General features: G+C 34.9%; 1 protein-coding gene across 31 annotated transcripts in view; it reads right to left on the bottom strand.

Annotated features, from left to right (window-relative positions):
- The window catches only part of SOX6 (SRY-box transcription factor 6), a 692,888-nt gene that overhangs the window by 133,338 nt on the left and 535,002 nt on the right, over positions 1–24,548 (bottom strand). For 17 of the 31 annotated variants that reach the window (XM_033206899.1, XM_033206900.1, XM_033206901.1 and 14 more), the window contains 3 exons: positions 23,381–23,504; positions 9,184–9,263; positions 7,566–7,688 (listed from right to left, as the gene is read on the bottom strand). In XM_033206899.1, coding sequence (XP_033062790.1) covers positions 7,566–7,688; positions 9,184–9,263; positions 23,381–23,504 — 327 coding nt within the window. The remainder of the gene's footprint in view (positions 1–7,565; positions 7,689–9,183; positions 9,264–23,380; positions 23,505–24,548) is intronic. The other 14 variants (XM_033206912.1, XM_033206911.1, XM_033206907.1 and 11 more) reach the window with 5 other exon arrangements.

Raw genomic sequence — 24,548 nt, 5'->3', positions numbered from 1 at the left:
TGAGTAGATAAATTAGAGGGAAAACTTGATAGGGAATATGTAGGGTGACAGCAGCTCTATTTCAAACTGGCTTCAAATGAACACTGTATGCTTGCACTTTGTATAGTTTGAAATAGTCAGGGCCGGGCGCGGTGGCTCAAGCCTGTAATCCCAGCACTTTGGGAGGCCGAGACGGGCGGATCACGAGGTCAGGAGATCGAGACCATCCTGGCTAATACGGTGAAACCCTGTCTCTATTTAAAAATACAAAAAACTAGCCGGGGGACGAGGCGGGCGCCTGTAGTCCCAGCTACTCGGGAGGCTGAGGCAGGAGAATGGCGTAAACCCGGGAGGCGGAGCTTGCAGTGAGCTGAGATCCGGCCACTGCACTCCAGCCTGGGTGGCAGAGCAAGACTCCGTCTCAAAAAAAAAAAAAAAAAAAAAAAGAAATAGTCAAATACATGGATATACTTGAAGCAATAAATTTTTCATACATATCTATCACTTATTTACTTTTGTTTTAGTTCATACCATTCAAGGTCAATAGCTCTAGGGGAATTGCTGACAAGGCATCAAGGATTATGGTCGAGGTTAATATAGACATTGTAACATCAACCTGTAGCCTGTTAGCTACAGGTATGGTAGCTGGTGTTATAAGAGAAACACACAGTGAGAAATGAACTCAATGCAATTTATTGGAAATTAAGAATTCTTCTTTGAATCTTTGCTTCTCCAAATGAATATGAACAGAGAGGCCTTAGGAAATTTATTTGGTTCTAACTTGGTTCCATTTCTTAGTCCATTAAATGGAAATGCAAATACTTGGTTAAATATGCATTGAATGAATATCGGTATCAAAGAATTCATGTTTAGAAAACTGGGGGGGAAATATTAAATTAGTTCCTCTCAATTTGACTCAATATGATTCTGCTGCTGTCATCAATTATAAGAGAAGAATGAAAGATAGGAACATATATAATAATTTTTTTAAATCCACATAGTACCCACATAGCACCTGATACCTATTTAGTACTTTTTATTTACATACAATTGAGAAAAGAATCCTTTATTAATGCCATTTAAGCTTGGGAAGATACAGAAGAGAATCCAATTATTATCCTAATCTTTATAATCCAGAACAGCTAAAATAAAGCAAGATGTTTTCAAATCAGTACATTGAGTTTAAATCACTATAAATTTTCCCTGAGTTTACCTGTAGCATATTAACTCTTCTACAAATAAAACAGAAAAGAGGAACTGGTAGAACAGTAATAACTATTTGCCAGCTCTAGTGGTCAGAAGTGAGGAAAAGCCATCCAACTGTAGCTTATCAATCTCTTTTCATTAAAACATCATAAAAAATGTCTTTCTCCTGTTCTGCCTATTCTGTTACCTGGAAGGTCAAATATTTTATCATATATTTTTCTGATATAAATTTCCTAAATGTTGAGTATCCTGACTTATTCCATAGTTGGAAACAGAAGTGAAGCATTTTCTAAAATGCAAGAATGTTTTGCTTTCAAACTTTCTAATGTATCCTTAATCACATCATCTCTCAGAATTCCAACATAGCTCATTACAACATATACATACATACAGATATATGATACATAATGTCAACCAAAAATATTTTAAAACTTCAGTTTGGTAAAACAAGAATAAAAATACCTGTCATTATTTTAGAAATAATCACATGTTATAAGAAATCTATGTAAATGTAATTACATGTGTTCACACACTGGAAGCTGCATATTGAGTGGATTAATTAGTGGGGCTAGAGCTAAATGACTGTTGACAAAAATCTTGTATCAGGAGAGAGAGAGGACTATATTGGTTTTGAGTATAGCTCACTATCCCACCAATCAAATAACTTAAACACTGTGATTAACAGAGCTGATGTGAGAAGAGCCAACTATCTGAACTTTTAGGTATTACTTTAAAACCAAATGAAAAGCAAATTTCCAAAAGAAAATCCAGTCTATCCAATGGTTTAATTTGAGGGTGGATATAAACTTCTGCTTCACTGACTACAATGACAAGCTAGATTTCTAAGCATTCGGAATTGCCTTTATATTTGGCATCCTTCCCTAATCTACCTGTATTTGTTTAGCCTCCATTAGGATTCACTTGATACCCACACTTTTTCTGAAGAAGCCTATCCAGAAAAGTTGTTGACACAAAAGAGTGTCTCTCTCTTATAGACAGAGCACTCAATCAAACATTTTCTGGGGGAAAAAAAATGTTTTCAAAGAAGCTTGGGTCCCAGATGTCCACCAAAGATGAAATGGATTAATTCATCCATTTTGCCAAATACTGTGCCAGGCAATGCTAAGGATTCCACAGTAAACAAAAGAGACAAAAACTCCCTGAATTCAGTAACTTACACTCTAATAGGTTAGACCCACCCATCAGAAGTACTTTAGACAACAAATCTAGAGTAGAATTGACTGCTTATTGGGGATACTGAAAAGTTTTGTCTGTTCTGATGATGGTTCAAGAGACATTTGTGGAAATCGAATACATGCTTTATTATTGCATTTATCATTTATAAGAACCCTGAGAATGTATACTACACTCTTTTTATAATGAAAAAACCTGCAAAGGGAGGTATTTTGTAACAGTGCAAGACAACAGAGCAACAAAGTTATAGTGGAAACACTAATCCAAAGTTCTAATTCCATAAATGCAGTTCATTCCATTAGCCTACAGCTCATCTAAGCCTAGCTGTAATGGTCCTCCCAAATTCCACCACACTCTTAAAAATCAAGAAAAGAGTCAGAAGGGTGAGTGAAGGCTGATTAAGAGAAAAGCATGCATTCTCTTCAAAGCAGAGCCCCATGGTTGGCATCCTCAAAACAAGCTTTGAATCAGTGCATTCCTCTTTCTCCATTGGGTAGCCAGTAATAGGTCACCCTAATCAACTATTTATTCAACCATCTTCTCTATTAGAAATTGCAACTTTCCAAGACTGCCCAGCAAAGCTAACTCAATCACCCTCCCATTCCCCCACAGCACTGAGGCATCTTTGCAATTGCAAATAAGAAGACAGGGTACAACAGACAGTGCAGAGCCTCTAAATACGACATCATAAAGACTCAGGCTGCAAATGAAACAGAAATACAGCATTCTCAATGCTGATGGGCACTTCTTTACTTTCAGTCTGTAGCACAAAAATGGACAATACCATTTAAATAAAATACGTGCTTGTACTCACTTTTGCAAAAACTTCAATTGTTCTCCTCCATCTTTGCAAACTTGGCAAGACTTCAGTAGTTTCATTTAAGAATAACTATGGTTGATAGGTTTTCTTAGTGCCTTAAGACTCTAACTATATTCCTTTCCTCAAATCTCTCCTAAACTACACATAATACTCATCACATAACAGTGAAAATGTATTTATATTGATATTTTTAAATTTTCATACACAATTCTTTCATTCAGGCTACTATACATACTATCGTAATAAGAACTAGTATGTTAAAATATGTTCCAACTAAAGCTTGGTGAACTTTGAATGCTAGATAAAAATCATTCTCTGAAGCTAATGAAGACAGAAACTCTGCCTGCAACAATATTAAGTTTGTTTTCTCTGGTGATTCAGAGAAGTGAGCAATCTGTCAGTAATACATTGAGTGAAATTACTTGTCTTGGAGGAATAACTGCTGACAGTCACTTTATCTCAGGGCTGACCCAAACATCTTCCTGCTGACAAACAAATTACTATGTCTATAGCTTTGAAAAGGTAACTAGCTTGTTTTAATTTTGATTGGTCTTTCAGAATCCCTTATACATATACTCAGCCCCATCCTTCATTGTATTTTTTTAAAAAGGCAACAAAAGTGTTTTGTGGGGAGCAGGTTTGAATTAATAGGTAAGAAAAAATAGTAAGAAAAGAATAACCCTATTATCCGATGCTAAGAAAAAGAACTGATATGCTTCTTTCCAAGACTGTCATGTGGATGTAACTGGTAAGTCTTGATGTCTACCCAACATTAAGACTGGCAGTGCCGCCAGTGACTGACTGGGTGAGTGAACACATTACCGAGACAGTATTGTAAGAATTAATTTTCTTCAATAAAGTGATTTTTAAGGCTCATATATTTCACAATCTAAACATATGTCACTGTTTCATAAACAAAATAAATGGATTAAAATAATACATTACCAATATGCTGACACACGGAGATATTTTAATTAGAAATTCTTAAGCTGTGTGATATTTAACTGCTGCATTTGCTGAAGAGAAGCATGCATCATTTAATAAGAAGGCATGAGGCAGGTGGATCACTTTGCATATGGTACCAGATTTTGTTTAATGTAAGCTACAACTATGAGGCAACACTACTCCCCATTAAAAACAAAACAAAACAAAACAAAATTAAGGATCTATCATATTGAAAGTAACCAGATAAATGAATAAATACACTGAAGCCCCTTTTTCATTAAAAAAAAAAAAAGTCATCCAGAGCTTAGTTCCCATGACAATATTTCTTTAGAAACAATCTAACATCATCGCTATTTAAAGGCTAAATTTACATGACTGCCTCATTATACTGGTTCCCTTTCCTTAACATTCTTTTTGACTTACTTAAGGACCAATGCTAACATAGCTGAAGAAAGCAAATGGCAACTGGTCCTGAAATTTATATGGGTGAGAGAATTGGAATAAGCAGCAATATAATATATTGTTTACTGTAGCAAGTGCCCTCTGTTCTCTAAAGGTCAAAAGCATTGTAACCTTAGAGTTACAGTTTCTGATTGTTCCCAGGGTTAAATACATTATCAAAATTAATGGTTCAAACCCCTCAACCTTCAGATATATGAGTATTCATGCCTGCATCTGCTGAACTGTTCAACTAAAAATAGCACTCTTTGGCCTTCTTTTTCCTAATATTGTGCCCCTGAGGCAGAGAAAACCAAGCCTTAGATCAGCATAGTAGTATTTTTAAAAATGATCCTTATGGAATCTTCCTTATTTTAAAGAAAGAAAGTAATGGCATATGCTAATATAAGGAGAGTCTTTCCATTTTAAATAACTTTTCTCTACTTGATGACACAATTTCAGGGTATACTTAATATATACCAAATGTTGTTAAGATTCACCCAGCCTCATTAATTTTAGAAATGACAACCTTTGAAGGACAAATTAACTGTAACATGAAGTAGAGAGCACCAGTTCTGAGTAACGCATGCAGTGGGGTGGGGGTGTATATGTGTTATAAGCTTTTCCTCCTAAGAATCTCTGTTTAGAAATAAAACCAGTTAATATTGTTGTAATGCTTTCTAAGCAGCAATAGTTTATCATGATCATGTTTGTTGACAGAACTATGACATTTTAGCTTGTCAAAGGAGGGGAGAAGACCCTAGCTAGAAAAGAAAGCAGATTTTAATAGCAATAAACCAATATATTATTAAAATATCCCTCTACCCTTGCTCAAGATTTAAAATGTTACTATCTAGCAGCTTAGATATGGGTATCTACTATGCTATTCACGGAAGTCCCAATAAACATGCTACATTCATACTAGGAAAGTTTGGGAAACCTGCCTTTTAAACAAGGTTGATCTTTTCTAACCAGTGTCCACTTAAGCAAATAGATCAAAGGTTTCCTGACATGCAGGATAAAGGTGCAAAAATAGTAGGCAATAGAATAGAGCAAGAGTAAATAAAAACTGAGGAAACTATCAAAGCACCCAAATTTAAACTGCAAAGCTATGAAGGCTCTTGAATTAATAGTTTCTCTGTTTAGCCTAATTAAAGTGACAGACACGTGACATATGTTGTGCTTCTAGATCAGCATCACTAGGGCACTGCACAGCTCTGGCACTCATATGTATGACATCATGGTTTCCCAAAACCCAACAGAAGCCAGATTTGATACATCAGGGATCGGTGACGGTGTGGGAGTTGGGAGTGTGGGGTGGGAAAGAAGCCGATCTAAGTGAAAAATTAAGCAAAAGAAAAGACTGGGTAGAAACCTGGCTAAGAGAAGATTGATGGGATAGAACACAACACATCAACAGAAAATCCAACAAAAACGTCCAACAGGAAAGTCCAACAGGAGGGAAAGAAAAGTCTACCAGGAGAGGAAACAGAAAAGTCCAGCAGGACAGGAAGTCTTCAGTTTGAGCCAAGTCTACCTGATTTCTCATTCTTCCAGGCATTTAAAAGCTTCTCAAGATCACTGTCCTAAGTAGATAAGCTTGCTAATTGTCATCACACATATAAACTTGTTCCTAATGTCCAGTCATCTCTTTTTAGCTTTCCTAGGCATAGTAGATTGTCAGAATGCCTAGAAATGTGGTACTCACTCTACAGCCAAAAGACAGCCTTAGAAATTTCTTCTGTCTGTATAGAAGACAGGAGATACTCTGATAGTCTGTGTCTAATCATGTCTGAGTGGAACCCCTGTCTACCTCTTATGTCAAAGCAAAAGAAAAGAGGGAGGCAGTTAACAAGCTCTGGAATTCTACCTTAGGCTACTTCCAAGGGGGTCTTTGGTCTTGTCTCTTCCTTCTTCTTAGGAGTAATCATTCCCTATCATTTTTCAAAAAAGTAGATTCACAAGCAGCAGAAAAGGTAATGTCAAAGGGACCTTTTATTGACTACATAGTGTTTGAGCTATACAGACCAGCAGGGCCATCAAAATCTAAATGTACATCTTGCTAGATGCAATTATTTTCATTTTTGGATTGAGTTTCCCATCCTAGGTTAGAATATAAAATTTTCTATTATATCTAACCTGGAGAATTAAAGTGCATTTCAGTTTGAGGTAAACTGTATCCACTTTTAAAAAATTCAACAGGTAGCTGGAAATTCTCCAATATGATAGTCCCAGTGAGGGACCCCAGTGATGCAGAAAAGGGAATTAAGCATGAAATTGAAGAGAGGAGGACTGGGTTCCTATAGAAGAAAAGGTCTTGGTTTTCATAAGCCATCTTCTCTCAAGTAGTAAGAATATCCGAACAAAACAACAAAGGACTCTACTGGAAGGTGAAATATGAAAAGAATACTGCAGAAGTTTGTCTGGGAAAAAGCAACCATCCAGGCCCAGGCACCCACCCCTACTTCATTCTGAGAAAACTGAGTATGTAGAATTAGAAATCCTGGGCAATAACCTTGACTCAATGAATATTTTATAGCCTTGGTTAAATAACTTGACCTCTCCAAACCTCAGCCGTTTTATCTATACAAGTAGCATTATATTTGATCAAATGTACAGGGTTATTCTATGGTCAAATAATTTTTTAATGTTTAAGTATTTTTTAAAAATACTATACAACACTATACATAAGAAAAAAGAGTGAGGGGAGAAAGATGGTTTTGAAGACACTTAAAATGTAAAGCTTTTGCCTGAATAGATATGGCAAAGAACAACCTTAATTCAGGGGCATTGCTTTGGGATTTGCTTTATTCTCTGAAAGAAAAGGAGCAAAAGAAGAGCCTCCTTAGGAATGAGAAAAAGGGAAAGATTAAGTTCAGTGTTTAGGTTGAGTGTTTGCCACATTTATTTTTTTTAAAAGCCTAGAATATGACTGAACAATCTAGTCCCCAGCCCAACGAAGCACCAATGGAAGCATTCATACCTCAATCTGTTTGTGGTTGTAAGAGTGGCCACCACCATGTTCAAAGGTGTCCAAATTCCTGCCAAAACGGTCACTTAGGCCCTTTAGCCTTGGGTTAATTTGTGGGTGGGAGACATGACCCTTCTGTTTAGTAGCATATTCAGAAAAAAAAAAAAAAAAAAGACAAAACATACTGTCAGAACTCATGAAACAGAATACATGTTTCTAAATCCAGGGTATTGACCACATCAAAAAATAGAAAGTAGAAAGTTTAAGACTCAGTTTCTTTCTTTTACAGAAATGTGGTTATAGTATCAAACAGTGGCACTGATTTCTTGTTTCTGCCTCTGACTCAAGAAGATACTCAATAGCACAGCTACAGGAAAAGAAGAAATAAATGAGGTTTATAATAGTGAGGGTTCTTTTTAGACTTGCACCAACTATAGTAGGTTTCAGTGTTAGTAGTGTGAAAGGTGAAGGTTTGCAAGAGAGGTGAGGTTGCTGCTCCTCTTAGGCAAACTTTCTAGCTCTGCTAGGCAGCCCTTAATGGGTTACAACTTTATGACTTCCTGGACCATGACTCATGACAAAATTTCTGAAAGTGTTGCAAAAATTCTTTATTTGCAGATCCAATTGGAAACATTCAAAATGATGTTTTCTCATGGGACAATAGTTGTACACTTTTTATGTTCAAGTCACATAGAGATTAGCAACACGAAAATAAAAACGCTTCACCAGATGCTATTTTGTAGATTATTTAAGAAAACTAAAAAATAATTACAGTATATTTTACGAATGAAAACTATCTTTAATAAAATTTTCTACTATGTTGAAATTAAGTTGTTGATTATCTTATATTCTCTAAATATCCATATACTGAATGTTTGACTTATTTTAATGATCTCAGCCTTTTGTTTTTATTAATACAAATAAACATTCATATTCAAAGTCAACCTCCTATTCAAGTGGTAGTAGTAGAAGGGTATAATGACCACCTATTCCTATTCCAAACTCACTTTACTGTGAAGAAGATAAGGTGTAAATGATTTTTCAATCAGTTTCCAAAACACTTTCCCCCAAGTTTAGCTTTATAAATAAGAAACACCAATGCAAAATTTATAAGACACCATGCCCTGACTTTTGACCCTAGAAAGGATGAGGACACACATATTAAGGAGCAATGCATTCACAATTTACAAAATAATTATTTGTAATTTGAGAATAACAATCCCTTATTTTATGAGCTACAAGAAGGAGAAAATATCCAACATCATTTTTTGTTTCAATTTTTATATGTAAAAGCTAATCTGGACATAAGTGGAGACATAGATGAAAAACTGACAAGGAAAAAGCTAACGTGTATGCAGTAACAACTAGCCCTTGATGTTGTAAAACTGTTCACTCATCTGATAGAGAATACATAGTATTAAGTCATAATGTGATTTTTTTCCTTTAAAAATATTGAAACTGGCAGTTTTCTCTTCTATTTGCATTATGGTAAGCACATAAGGTGTTAATCCTTCTGGGCTATGCTTAAAAAATTATTTAACATTCAGGCCATTATTTAGCATACAGCTGGTTAGCAGTTTTCCACTAAAGTACTGGCTCATATCCCACATTTTTTTCTTCTGGCACTTACCTGGAGCTGTAAAGGGCTGAGTCCAGAAGCAGCAGCAGCTGCCATTGTTGATGGAATGAACTGTACGGGGTAGTTATCACCTGTCGGAAAGAACAATGCATACAGGTTTAGACAATGCACAGGGAATTGCAGCAGACAAGTACAAACATGGTCCTTGGATTGCCTGAGCTTTACAACATTGCTCTAAGCCCAAACATCTGCAGAAACAAAAGGCTTAGTTGGGCACAGACTTGCAGTGCTGCCTTGGAACTTTTTGTTAACAGATAGCTGGTAGGCAAACTGGCAAAACATGAATGTGATGTTAAAAAAATTAAATGTGCAATTCAAGCATGTTCACTCCATTACGAATCTTGTAATACATCATTTTTTAAGAGTAAAAAAAATATCTTAAAGCCAGGCTGACACTCAATACACTGGGAAAGCATTGAGGTTTTTATATTAGAACAACAAAAAGTTTTGGCTTGGTAGGCAAGGCAGAGTATTAGAGTCCAAAAAGGGCTCTGAGCTATTGACTGCTCATAATTCTAAACTTTATTAAACAAGTTTAAAAATTAAAAAACACAACCTATTCAATATGATAGGACCAAGAGGACAGCTAATCTTATCTTCCAGTATTCTGTGAAATGTCTGGTATCCCCCTAAGTGTAGAAACCATGTTTGTCTGGATTAACCTCTGGTACTGAACTGGTGGATCCTAGTAAAGAATCATGCATACTAAGCACTTATCAGACATATTTTGATTATGCTTTGATTAAATAACCACACATTTTACATGGAATATCTGTACTAAACGCCTGGTAAAGATTGAGTATGGTTCAGCAAAGATGAATGCCATATCTTAATGTGTTTCTGACTCCAGATCATTCCTAAAAAGGGACATGGAAGTACCTTCTGTGACCTAAGAACTGTGTGCAGTAACCGGAAGAGCCAAAATAAAGTAAGGAGGAACATATCATGATAGTGGTAACTGAAATAAAAATTAGTACGTGTGGATAAATTTCACAATATCAGTGATTTAATGAAGTATCACTTTGGCTTCAGCTACTTATTTAAAGTCAGTGTTATTACTATCTCTAGGCTATATTTTAATAGCCTGTTCCTCCACACATTTTTGACATTTATAATAATCATGCTGTTTTGCATGAACTTTCCACACTGAAAGCTGAATGTAATAATGAATAGACAGACTAGAAGGAATCTCAGTAATAAAGGTATTCAACTGGAAAGCAAGAAAACTTTTTTTGGGAGTAGGGGGTATGGACACTAATACCTGGAGCTTTCCTGGTGACTCTGCTTCCTGGGAACTCATCTTGCTTGCCTTGTGAAATGCTACTCAGCTGGCCCAATGTAAATGTTAAGTTGCTTTCACTTTTAACAAATTGTTAGCTTCTAATCTACACAGTCTCTTTGCATCATATCCATAATACCTCATCAGACCATTGAGCACAGTGTGTGCTTGTACACAGTCCAGTAACAATTGGCTTCTGATTGCATATGGAGTGCTGCTACAATGCATTCACTAACATTATATTGTGCTGGTCTCCTACAGAGTAATGTTCAAAATATCTGATCTTGTTTTTCTCCTTCCATGAGGTTGATTTTGGTTTGCAGTACTATATGGGCTTTTTAAAAAAGATAACTAGGCCAAATTATTTTTTATAGTAAGTGACTGTCACTTTATGCTTAAATAATTCTACTGATCTTCTTGATATTTAAACTAAATTATCTGAAGGAAGAATATCCTAATCTAAGTCAAATAGTAATTCTTTGGTAGATATCAAGTTTTAAAAAATCACAAAATGATGCTGAATTAATGATGCTTCAAAAATAGGGGAAAAAAATCACCATTCTAACCATTGACATGGACTGCCTCCTGGAACATTTTAGAGCTGTCCTTTCTTTAAATATCATGCATTATTCATACTAACTCTAAACCACAACCACCCTCCCTCTAAGTTTAATACCAGTTGCTTTATTTGTACTAAAACATTTTTCATGTCAAACATATTTTTTAAAAAAAATCAAACTCTAAAAGAATTCCCTGGGGCACACCTTTTTTCATAGCTGTCATGCTTCTATGCTATGAAATAGCTTTTTTTTTTTTTTTTTACAGTTTTTGGCTTGCCAGTTAATTTATTACTATCTCTACCACACCCCATAGTACTTTCCAGCTCACCTGCTGGCTACAAACAGCTTTCTTTCCACTGCTGACAGGCATATTTTAAAAACATTTTAAACTTTTATCCTTCTTTGAATCTGTATATCTGAATATAATCTTTAGAAAGCTATTTCTCCATAACATATCATTGTTTCAACATTAAAAGTAAAAATGAATATACTAGAGCAACAGAGTATATAACAGAGAATGATTAGAAGAAAGAGAACAAGGAAAAGGCAGGAGGGGTAGAAGATGAGGCAGAAGAAGAGGGGGATTACAAGTAGAAAAGGAAAATTTGAGAGGGAGAGGGATTTAAGGGTGTTGTGAAGTTTAGTTTTTTAATAACAAAGTTACACGTTTCCCCTATGCGGCTCTAATTCTCTGTGTAAGTCAATCAAGAAAAAGTTCTCAGTGCCTGACTTGGCAAGGAATCAGTCAACATGTTGTAGCAATTTTTTTCAAATTTGTCTCTGGATTTGAAATGCTTTCATGAGGACCCATTCTTTTAAAATTTGTACATGGAAGGGGAAGCTTGTTGAAACTGGTTGGCTTTATGTCCTACTGTAATCTGGCCCTTGCTACCTCTAGTGTAAGAAGACAACTTTCAAAAACCAATTTGAAAAATAATGTCCATTCTGCAAATCCAGTTTTCCAGCTTTGTAAATATTTCAACGGATGGCTTTTATCTTAAGAGTACAGAACAAAGACAAAGTAGGATTTAAAACTTATGGAAAATTTGCTTGACATTAGTTTCACTTGTCAGAATAGGCAGCATTCCTTTGGAATCAAAACAGCAAGAGTCCCTAAATGAGAGAAAATAAATTCTTAAATTTTCATAGAAACTGATATGAAGCAGAAAATTAGTAAAACTTAATGGCAGGAGAAGGGGTGTTTGTACCAAGAACCTACAACCCATTAGATTCAGGATACCTCCTGCAAGAATACTTTTAATTTGAATAATTCAGATATAAAGTCTACCTTTTAAAAATAGCCAAAAATCCCATGGGTAAAAGTCTGTCAATTTACTTTCATTCTTCAGAAAGACAAAGGACTGGGATAGTTGCAGTATCCTGAGGTAGTAACTTCAGACATTAACACATTGAAGAAATAATTTAGAAAGTTTGGAAGGAGTAGCGAGAAGAAAAAAAAAAGAAGAAGAAGAAAACAAAACAAACAAACAAAAAAAACAGAACTAGAAGACAGAACTCAAAAGATTCTTCAATAACTGCCCCAAAGTAGGAATTCAGTCTCATACCTCATTTCCCAGCCTCCAAAACAGAAGAAAAATATGTTACACATCCCTAACTAACTCAAAAATTACTGTGTGCTAGCAACATAAAATGATAATAAATTACCAAACAACTGTAGAGCCCACCTTTATGAGCTACAGCCATTCTTGTTATAATATGAACATATTTGAATCACAACCACTGTTGCAAACTTGAACATACCACTTAGCATGGATCTTGCCTGGATGCATGCATTTGGTATAGCAAAATATTACAATTCCTCTATACTCCGAGGGAATGCCATAAATCTGAATTTGTCTTTATGCGAAACCACACTGCAGTAAATGTTAGCAGGTAATAGGTGACACATTTAGAATTCTAAAAATAAAACAAAAGTTTCAATTTGTCCTGAGGACAAATGAAAAAATTAGCAAGGATTACAATATATATTGCTGAGATCACTATGTTGTTATTTCTTCTGCTAAATTTCTCCTTCTCTACTCATCAAAGAATAGATCAATGATGAAAAGAGTCTTGACCTCAGAATTTCTTCTAAGATCATCTGCAGTGTTTTTTCTACCTTTAAGAAAGCTAAGAATCAAGGCTCAATCTTACTTTTTTCACTTATTTCACAGTTGCATCCAAATCCTTGACCAATCATCTGAAAATCTGTGGAATTTGTCACAATGGCAATTTAAAAAGTGAGTGTGAATGAACTCACGTAAATTCACCCCCATTACATAAAATCGATTTTTAAAATCTTCAGTTTCATACTAGGGATGCAGGGATGGCTTAACATATGCAAATCAATAAACATGATACACCACATAAACAGAATTAAAAACAAAACTCACATGATCATCTCAACAGATGCAGAAAAAGCATTTAACAAAATCCCAACATCCCTTGGTGATTAAAACCCTCAGCAAAATTAGCATAGAAAGGACATACCTTAAAGTAATAAAAGTCATCTACAACAAACCCACAGCAAACATTATAGTGAATGAGGAAGAGTTGAAAGCATTCTCCCTAAGAACTGGAACAGGACAAGGATGCCCACTTTAACCACTTCCATTCAACATAGTACTCGAAGTCCTAGGAAGAGCAATCAGACAACAGAAAGAAAATAGGGGCTCCAAATCGGTAAAGAGGAAGTCAAAGTGTCGCTGTTTGCTCATGATATGATTGTATACCTAGGAAATCCTAAAGACTCATCCAAAAAGCTCCTAGAACTGGTAAATGAATTCAGCAAAGTTTCAGGATACAAAATTAATGTACACAACTTAGTAGCTCTGCTATATACCAATAGTGATCAAGCTGAGAATCAAATCAAGAATTCAACCCCTTTCACAACAGCTGCAATAAAATAAAATAAAATAGAATACTTAGGAATATACCTAACCAAAGATGTGAAAGAACTCTACAAGGAAAACTACAAAACACTGCTGAAAGAAATCATATATGATATAAACAAATGGAAATATTCCATGCTCATGGTTGGGTAGGATCAATATTTTTAAAATGACTATACTGCCAAAAGCAATCTACAAATTCAATGTGGTTCCCATAAAAATACCACCATCATTCTTCAAAGAAATAGTAAAAAGAATCCTAAAATATATATGAAACCAAAACGAGCCTGCATAGCCAAAGACAGACTAAGCAAAAAGAACAAATCTGGAGGCATCACATTACCTGACTGCAAACTATACTATAAGGCCATAGTCACCAAAACAGCATGGTACTGGTGTGAAAACAGGCACATAGACCAATGGAACAGAATAGAGAACCCAGAAATAAAGCCAAATACTTACAGCAAACTGATCTTCGACAAAGCAGACAAAAATATAAAATGGGGAAAGACACCCAATTCAACAAATGATGCTGGGATAATTGGCAAGCCACATGTAGAAGAATGAATCTGGATCCCCATCTCTCACCTTATAAAAAATTCAGCTCAAGATGGATCAAATATTTAAATCTAAGACCTGAAACCATAAAGATTCTAGAAGACAACATTGGAAAAAACCCTTCTAGACATTGACTTAGGCAAAGAATTCATGACCAAGAACCCAAAAGCAAATGCAACAAAAGCAAAGATAAATAGATGGGACTTAATTAAACTAAAAAGCTTCTGCGTAACAAAAGAAATAATCAGCAGAGTTAACAGACAACCCACAGAGTGGGAGAGAATCTTCACAATCTATATATCCAGCAAAGAACTAATATCCAGAATCTACAAAGAACTCAAACAAATCAGCAAAAACAAACAACAAAACAAAACAAAAACAAAAAAATCCCATTAAAAAGTGGGTTAAGGACATGAATAGACAATTCTCAAAGGAAGATAAACAAATGGCCAATGATCATACTTAAAAAAATGCTCAGCATCACTAATTGTCAGGGAAGTGCAAATCAAAACCACAATGCAATACCACCTCACTCCTACAAGAATGGTCATACTAAAAAAAAAATCAATAAATAATGATATTGGCATGGATGTGGTGAAAAGGAAACACTTTTACACTGTTGGTGGGAATGTAAACTAGTACAAACACTATGAAAAAGAGAGTGAAGAGTCCTTAAAGAACTAAAAGTAGACCTACTGTTTGATCCAGCAATCCCACTACTAGGTATCTACCCAGAGGAAAAGAAGTCATTACATGAAAAAGATACTTGCACATACATGCTTATAGCAGCAAAATTTTTGCAATTGCACAAATATGGAAGCAGCCCAAATGCTCATCAATTAACACATGGATAAAGAAAATGTGATATATATATATACACATACACATACACACCCACACACACCATGGAACAGTACTCAGCCACAAAAGGGAATGAAATAATGGCATTCACAGAAACCTGGATGGAATTGGAGACTATTATTCTAAGTGTAGTAACTCAGAAATGGAAAACCAAACATCGTATTCTCACTCACATGTGAAAGTTAAGCTATGAGGAATGCAAAGGCATAAGAATGATACATTGAATTTTGGGGATTGGGGGAAAGGCTGGGGGATGGCGAGGTATAACAGACTACACATTGGGTACAGCGTACACTGCTTGGGTGATGGGTGCACCAAAATCTCAGAAATCACCACTATTGAAATTTAAAAAATGAAAAAAATAAAAATAACACAATAAAAATAAAAAATAAAAAAATAAACCTTCAAAGTTCATGCCTTCATGATAGCTCATCAGTGATATAACCTCCATGTACAGAGGAGAACACAGTTAAAATTATTGACCTTTAAAAAACTAGGTTAGCTTACACAGGTGAACATATTTTCTTCCTGGACCCCAACACTCTGATTTAAAAATTAGGGTGCTTTTCTGAAGAACCTCAGAAATGCTTTGATTCTAAGTAGATCTATATTTAAATAATCAAGTATTACAATAGCAGTTCATATCTCTGCTTTGAAATACTCTGGAAGAGACAGAAATGAGTGGCTTTACAAGATTTCATTTGCATAGCATCACATGTAAAAAATAAATTTTATTCACCGCAAAAAGATCAGATTTTCTTAAGATCACACATACTTAGACGAAGGCCCCAAGAGTATGAAGTATCAAAGCAGAGAACTTCAGTCTGAATTCTATCTCCACTATTTCTAGATGTGGAACTCTTGGAAAAGTTAGCTTTTTTGAGTATCAATTTCTTATTTTCTTTTAATAAAACAGAGATGATATCATTTGTTACCACTTATACCTAAGAGTTGTTATGAAAATTAAATGAGATTACACACAAACACACATACACAGGTTGGGGGGTATCTTGGAAAATAAATGGTGCTCAATAAATGCTAACTAAAACAAAGAAATTAAAAAGAAATCATGAATAATTATGCAATCATAGCAATTATACATTAACCAATTCAACACCTAGAAGAAATGGACAAATTACTTAAAACACGCAAATTACCCAACTCAAGAAGCAATAGGACACCTCAACAGACCTATAACAAGTAAAGACAGTGAATCAATAATCAAAGACTGCTTAATAAGGAAAAGCCCTGACCTAGATGGATTCTGCCAAATGTTTAAAGAAAAATTAATACCAATCCTTATCAAACTCTTACAAAAAAAATGAAGAGGAAGGAACACTTCTAATTCATTTTATAAGGTTAACATTATCTTGATACCAAAACCAGATAAAGATACCACAGGAAAAGAAAGTTACAGTCCACTATCCCATATAAATATAGATATAAAAATCCTCAACAAAGTATTAGCAAAAAAATCGAATGGCATATTAAAAGAACTACTTACCAAGGCAAAGTGGAACTTATCCCAAGAATGCAAGGGATCAAATCAGTGTCAAGCATTACATTAACAGAACAAAGGGAAAAAAATCCAACATGATCATCTCAATTGACACAGAATAGGCATCTGACAAAAATCTAATATTCCATCATAAAAATTCTCAGAAAACTAGTAATAGAGGAAAAAGACTTTGGCATGATGAAACCTATTTATAAAAAGCCTACAGCTGGCCATGTGTGGTGGCATGTGCCTATAGTCCCAGCTACTTGGGAGGCTGAGGTAGAAAGATTGCTTGAACCCAGGAGCTCAAAGCCTCAGTGAACTATGATCATACCTCTTAATTCCAGCCTGGACAACAGAGCTAGACCCTGCTTGTTAAACAAACAAACAAACATCCACAACTAACATCATATTCAAGGGTGAAAGACTGAAAGCTTTCCCCTTAAGATCCAGAACAAGACAATAATGCTCACTTTCACTGCTGCTATTCAACCTTTAGTGGAAGTGCTAGCCACTGCTATTAGACAAGAAAAAGAAATACAATGCATCCAAACTGGTAAGGGAGAGGTAAAACTATGTGTATTTGCAAATGACACAATCCTATATATAGAAAATCCCAAAGAATCCCTGAGTAAGCTACCAGAGTTAATAAATTCAGCAAAGTTGCAGAGTATAAGCTTAACACACAAATATCAGCTGTGTTTCTAAACATCAGCAACAAACAACCCAAAAGAAAATTAAGAAAACAATTTCATTTACAAAAGTATTAAAAAGAACTAAACACTTAGGGATAAATCTAACCAAGGAGGTGAAAGATTTGTACATTGAAAACTATAAAACATTTTTTAAAGAAATTAAAGATGACATAAATAAATGGAAAAGCATCTGTGCTCATGGTAGGAAGATTTAACACTGTTAAGATGGCAATACTACCCAAAGCAACCTGCAGATTCAAAGCAATCCCTATCAAAATTACAACAACCTATTTCACAGAAAGGGAAAAGCCAATTCACAAACTAATATGGAATTACAAGAGGTCCCAATAACTAAAACAATCTAGAAAAAGAAGAAGAAAGTTGGAAAGCTCACAGTTCATACTTTACCACAAGGCTACAGCAATTAAAACAGGATGGTACTGGCATAAGGAGAGAGAGAGAGAGATGTATATATATATGTGTGTGTGTGTGTGTGTGTGTGTGTGTGTGTGTGTGTATATCTACCAATGAAATATAATAGAAAGCTCAAAATTAAAACCTTTACATATATAGTCAATTGATTTTTGACAAAGGTGCAAAAACCATTGAACGGGGGAAGGGATAGTCTTATCAACAAATGGTGTGGGGAAAATTGGACATCCACGTGCAAAAGATGTAAAACAACAGAAAAAGGTTCTACCTTACACAATATACAAAAATCAACTCAAATGGATCAAAGACATGGATCAAAGACACAAACTTAGAAGCTAAAAAAACCCTTAGAAGAAAACATAGTGATAAATCTTTATGACATTGAATTTGGCAATGATTTCATTGATACAACATCAAAACCACAGGCACCAATGGGAAAAATGGATAAATTTCACTCCATCAAAATTAAGAACTTTAGTGTATTAAAGATACTACTAAGAATGCTAAAAGACAAATTACAGAATGGGAGAAAATATTTGCAAATCATATATCTGATAAGGTATTAATATCCACAGTACACAAAGAACTGAAACTCAACAACAACAAAAAACCCAACTCAAAAATGGGCAAACTACTTAAATAGACAGTTTTCCACAGGAGATATCCAAATGGCCAATAAGCACATGAAAAGATGATCAGCATCATCAATCATTAAGCAAATGTAAATCAAAACCGCAATGAGATACCACCTCACACCTACTGGGATAATAAAAAAAAAATTTAATTGAAAATAACAAGTGTTAGTAAGAATGTGAAGAAATTGGAATCCCCTTACATTTCTGGTGGGAATATAAAATGGCATGGCTACTGTGGAAAACAGTAGCCATAGAACTTCATGTGATCCATTAATTCAACTCACAGGTATATATCCGAAAGGATTGAAAGTGGGGACTCTAACAAACATTTCTATAACCATGTTCATAGAAGTATTATTCATAATAGCCAAAAGGTAGAAACAAACTAAGTGCCTATCAACAGATGAACAGATAAACAAAATATGGTATATATACACAATGGAATATTATTCAGCAATAAAATTATATTTTAACATATGCTACAATATGGATGGACCTTGAAATACTATGCTTACCAAAATAAGCCAGATATAGAAAGATAAATATTGTATTTTTCCAATTATATGAAGTACCTACAATAGGCAAATTCACAGAGAAAGATAATAGAATAGAGATTACCAGAGACTAAGGGTAGAGGTATAGAGAGAGTTATTTAATGGCTACAGCATTTTTGTTGGGTATGATGAAAAAGTTTTGGGTATGGATTGTGGTGTTGGTTATACGATATTGAAAATATATTAATGCCACTGAGTTATATACTTACAAATGGCTAAAATAATAAATATTATATTACATATATTTTACTGCAATAAAAAAGATATATTAGGTATACTTGTAAAATTGTTTTTGGTCATTGAGCAGAAGGATACTATGACTCAGTCTAACACTCAGCTTTTAGGCTGCATTTCCAAAGGATAAGGATGTAGTTTAACAGGCTACATTTACTCAGTTTCACCATCAGACTTTACTCCCAATCTTAGTGCTTTATCATTTTCAGAGAACTTTTATATATTTTACCAAATTTAATTTTCACATCCACATTGAGTAGTGAACAAATCATGACACATTTCTTAGATGACAAAAATTTGAGGTTCAGCAAGATTAAATTATATGTTCAAGTAAGGATGAAACAGACTAATCCATGTGAAATATTTAGCACAGTATTTGGCACAGTAACCAATCAGTAAGCTTTAGCTCTTATTATTATCATATATTATCATATTATAACTAGTGAGTAAATGGAAGACCCAGGAGCAGGCAAACATCCTGTTCCTAGGACCTCTTAGGAAACTTAAAGGGTGCTTTCTAGCAGCAATCATATAAAAAAAAATTCCAACTACATAAAGCAATGGGTCAGCTAAGTCAAGTCTGAAGTATGAAGGGGGCTACTCATCATTTCTGCTTTTCAGGCAAGCTGATCTTGATCTGATATACACATCGGCAACTGTGAAAGAGGCTTTATCTTTTAATTTTCTCAAACATTTGTGCTCAAACATATCTATCTTACTATTGATTGCTGCACCTCTCTGTATCACAATGTGAAAGAGCAAAGCAACCAAAAGTTTGTGGTTTATGTTCTGGGCTCTGATGATGAGTTCCTATCAAGAAATATGTCTCTAATTATAGAACTTGTAAAATGCTAAAATAAAAATAAAAAAATAGGGATTAAAACTCAATAAAGCTATTTCTAGAGAAAACAATCTGAAAGATGCAGTCCTGGAGCTGAACAATCCCTGTGGGCAACATGCCCCCTCAGCAACCCACTGAGGTGGGAGAGCTTGCCTAGTGTTTACTACATGCTGGGACTCTGAAATGCCCATAGGTACAGGTCAAATCATGGGGTGGGGAGTGAAGGCCTATAACCCTAAATGTATTTGCTTACACTGTCTTCACATGGATTCAGAAACAGTCAACTTTAACAAACAGTGAACGTCCCCCCAAGGTAGTCTTTGCTCTCTGGAAATCAAGACAATTATTCAGTCAGCTGAAGGCAGAAATACTATGAAATCATTTCAGATACGGGAAAATGGAAAGGGGAAAAAAAGGAAATTTTTTTTTTAAATTTATAAAGACCAAGGTAGCACTTGTTCATCCTGTTGTTTAGGGAACCAGAATATAAATTTATGCCACCAATTCAACATTTTCTTTCAAAACTTTAGTCATTGTTGTCTCACATACATTTTTCTTTTTTCTTTATTTTATTTTATTTTGAGACAGGGTCTTACTCTGCTGCTAAGACTGGAGTGCTGTGACAGAATCACGGCTCACTGCTGCCTCAACCTACTGGGCTCAAGCAATCCTCCCACATGAGCCTCCTGAGTAGCTAGGACTACAGGTGCACACCACCATGCTTCGCTAACTTTTTAATCTTTTTAGAGACAAGGGCTCACTATGTTGTCCAGGCTGGTCTTGAACTCCTGGGCTCAAGTGATCCTCGTACCCCTCAGCCTCCCAAAGTGCTGGGATTACAGGCATGAGCCATCACGCCCAGCCCTCACATACATTTCAAGTGAAGTTACCCTAGCTCAGTTTGGGGCAAAAATAAGTTGTATTGTACTTGTCCAGTTTCCAGTCCAATAGCAGTCTCTTCACCTAATTCATGTGAATGATAAAAACACTGCATAGATTAAGTCTCCTGAGGATGTAATTTCTCTACTAATAGCATAAGAACATATAATTTTAATCAATTTTAAACATATTTTTCATATACAGTAAAGCCTAGGTTAGCCAAAATATTGAAAGAATAAGAGTTCTGATTAATTAAATTGTCTGACATAATTTAGGAGTCACACAAAAGTAAACACTTTTTTTTAACCCACCTTCCTTATAATTAAAACTCTTCCTACATCTCCAAACCCATTGTCCTGCCTTACCCAACAGAGTTTTAGCCAACATAATCAAATACAGCTTTGTTATCCCAGGACATTAACTCTAAGCTGCCCTTTGTTCAATGGAAGTAACTAATTTCTGCACAATATTGTCACAATTTCTGTTTTTCTCAGTTACATATTATAATCCCATTAATGCCATTTGAGAAGACTTTTGAAAAATGGTCTAAAATCACTATATATATAACAATATCTTCCTCCATGAAAAGTGGCAGCATTGTTTCAACAAAATTAGGCAAGTAATATAGTTACAAGATGTCTACGTCTAACAGAAAATAAGATGGATACCTGATTTTGAAATGTGCATAAATTTAACTTCGAAAACACTGAAGTCAAATAGAGAATTTCCACATATAGTTCATTTAAAATATTTCTGGGACTGGTACAGGAGTGTCAAACTCAAATTCAGAATAGAACAGTAAACTTGGTTTACTTCAATGTTCCAAAGGAAGTCGAAATGAAGAAGTAGTTTCGAATGACTTATAGAGACCACAGGAAGACTGAACCACTGCACTGAAAAAACAATATTCTCTGAAAAAAATATGTCTATTTCATAGTAGGTAAGTATAACTTGTTCTAAAAATCATGCTCTAGAAAAATGAATTTTTAACAATTTGAATGACATAATTTTCTCTCAGGTATCCAAAAACCTTTTGGTAACAAGTTGATTCATTTATATGTGAAGAATTTTCAGACAGCTCTTAAACTCGCCAATCTCATTAACATCTCTACTCCTTGAATCATTCGTGTTTTGCCACAGACATCCTACCTTTTCTTACAAAGAAGGAAGTTCTCTATCAAATACAAAAGAGTAATCAATGGCAACAAGCAATTAAAACAGATGCTAAAATGCACTAGGCTTGTTTTTATGCTATTTAGTAAGCTCTGTTCTCTAGAATTTTAGTAAAGTGATTTATATTTTATTATTGCTTTAAGCATATTAAAATGCCTTTGTTCACTTTATAAAACACATACACGAAGAAACTGCTGCACGCAGATTTGTTGTACTCAGATTTGATGGTTAATATAATCAGGTTAATATGTTAAAAAGAACTTGACACAGAAATTATTAATGAGTAGAACAAGGTCACTACTTCTGAGCTGAGGTCACTTACAAAGAATGCACAAATGAAATTAAGGTTGACTTTTATTTACTTGACTATCTTCTTACATTGGATTCCTTTGGCAACATATCTTTAAACATTTAAAGCCCTGTTTACAAGGAAGTTCTGAAAGAAGCTTCAAACCATTATGAACCTAATTGGATTCCCCAGGAGTCCAGTACATTCAGAGGAAAAAAGAAAAAATCATAACATTTGCTAAATCATCTTAAAACATATTTCACTGCAAGGTTACATGACCTGTTTTTTGAGGTTTAAAAATGAATGAAAAAATACTGAATACTTCATTATTTAGATGAAAATCAAAAACAATTTTACCTATTAGTGGTAAGCTAATTAAATCAGTCTAGTTTTAACTATTTTTCTAAGAGAAGTCTGACAACAAACAATAACATTTTATACTGTATGTGATCACTTTCCCAGAGTATAACAGTTCTCACAAGGAGAAAAGGATCTTTAACCAAAAAACAATTATTCACAGCAAAAGTATGAGAGAGAGCTGACAAAAACATTGTAGTCCCCAGGGAAAGTAGTGTCTTATCTGTGAATTCAAGACATACTCAAGTGGAAGAAGAGAAAGTAAAAGTTTTTAGCAACCAATTAGTTTATTACAATGCCCACTCTTCCCAATTCTAATTTTACTTTAAAATAAGCTTTTATGATATTTTTATTCATAGTTCCCTCACATGCCCCTGTGTTTGTTGGAATACTAAGCAAAAACATGCGGATCTGAGCATTTCCAAAAGAATGTTAAATCCCTCTCTACTTACCTGGTTTGTATGTTATTCCAGGGGGGAAGAGGAATCCCTGTTGGGCAGCAGCAGCTGCTGCCAGGGTCCGCTGGTCATGTGGAAAAATTGGGATCATGAGCGGAGGCATGTGACCCTGAACCTGCTAAACAGAAGAGAGCCTATGATCAGACAGGGAGCAAATGTATGCCAAGAAGAATTTGTTTTTCACTCCTGGTGGTGTGCTGGTACCCACACAGCCACCCACCTCTAACCTCATGCCAAATCTGCAATGTGAGAAAATTCAGTAAAAATCCACCAAATCTCTTTTCTGAGATGCTAATAGCATACCGAAGACGTAACTTCATTGTGAATTTGCCTCATCCCTGCTTCCACCAAACTGTGGTTAATGGTTTTCCTTTCTCTTGACTTTTTTCCCTTTTATTTTTTCTTTTAAACAAAGAACTAGAAGAAGTAAGTTTGCCTCTTCTAGTACTGTACAATGTTGAGAGGTTTTGCCCTTTCAACTGCTTTGCATTCTGTGCTTTCTTTCAAAAACAGTATTTAGTATCCATGGTCAGAAAATGATGTCTAATTGTTATATATTCTAAAAGCTGCATCTCCCCAGTTTAGGTATCTTATTTCAAAGCCTCACGGCATTATGTTAAACATATAGCTCTTCAGATTTAAGGCTACTACATCTTGGCTCCCAATTAAAGTAATATTCTTTGCCATACACACCTTGATGTAACATATAAATTGCTTGTCTGGCTAAACAGTTTTACAGCTTTATGCACTACCATGTAGCTCAGTAATTATGGAGTTGTATTCAGAGAGCATTTCATAATAAATCCTACTACATCAAATTTCATTTGACCTCAATAAATGTATCAAAGAGCACAAAAATGCAAAATAGAAAAATATTTACTCTATATCAGTATTTGTATTCCATATAAAGAAAATAAGAGCTATGACTGAATCATGCTTGTGAAAATTACATTTTAATTTCCTAGCTCCCTTCTTTACTCTACGCATGCTGCCCGAATTCCAGGATAGCATGACAGGAAGGTTTTGTCCTGGCTTTAGGGCACAGTTTTATAGGTTGAATATAGGACTTTTCTTATTTAAAGACCAAAACTAAGATATACCCAAAAAATTATCTTTAAGTTCAAACAGGGTATTTAGCCTTTTCACTGGTATAAAAAGGCTA

The sequence above is a fragment of the Trachypithecus francoisi genome, unplaced genomic scaffold, assembly GCF_009764315.1.
Source record: "Trachypithecus francoisi isolate TF-2019V2 unplaced genomic scaffold, Tfra_2.0 Lachesis_group8, whole genome shotgun sequence".
NCBI classification, from domain to species: Eukaryota; Metazoa; Chordata; class Mammalia; order Primates; family Cercopithecidae; genus Trachypithecus; species Trachypithecus francoisi.
This window is presented reverse-complemented; position numbering and strand designations above follow the sequence as displayed.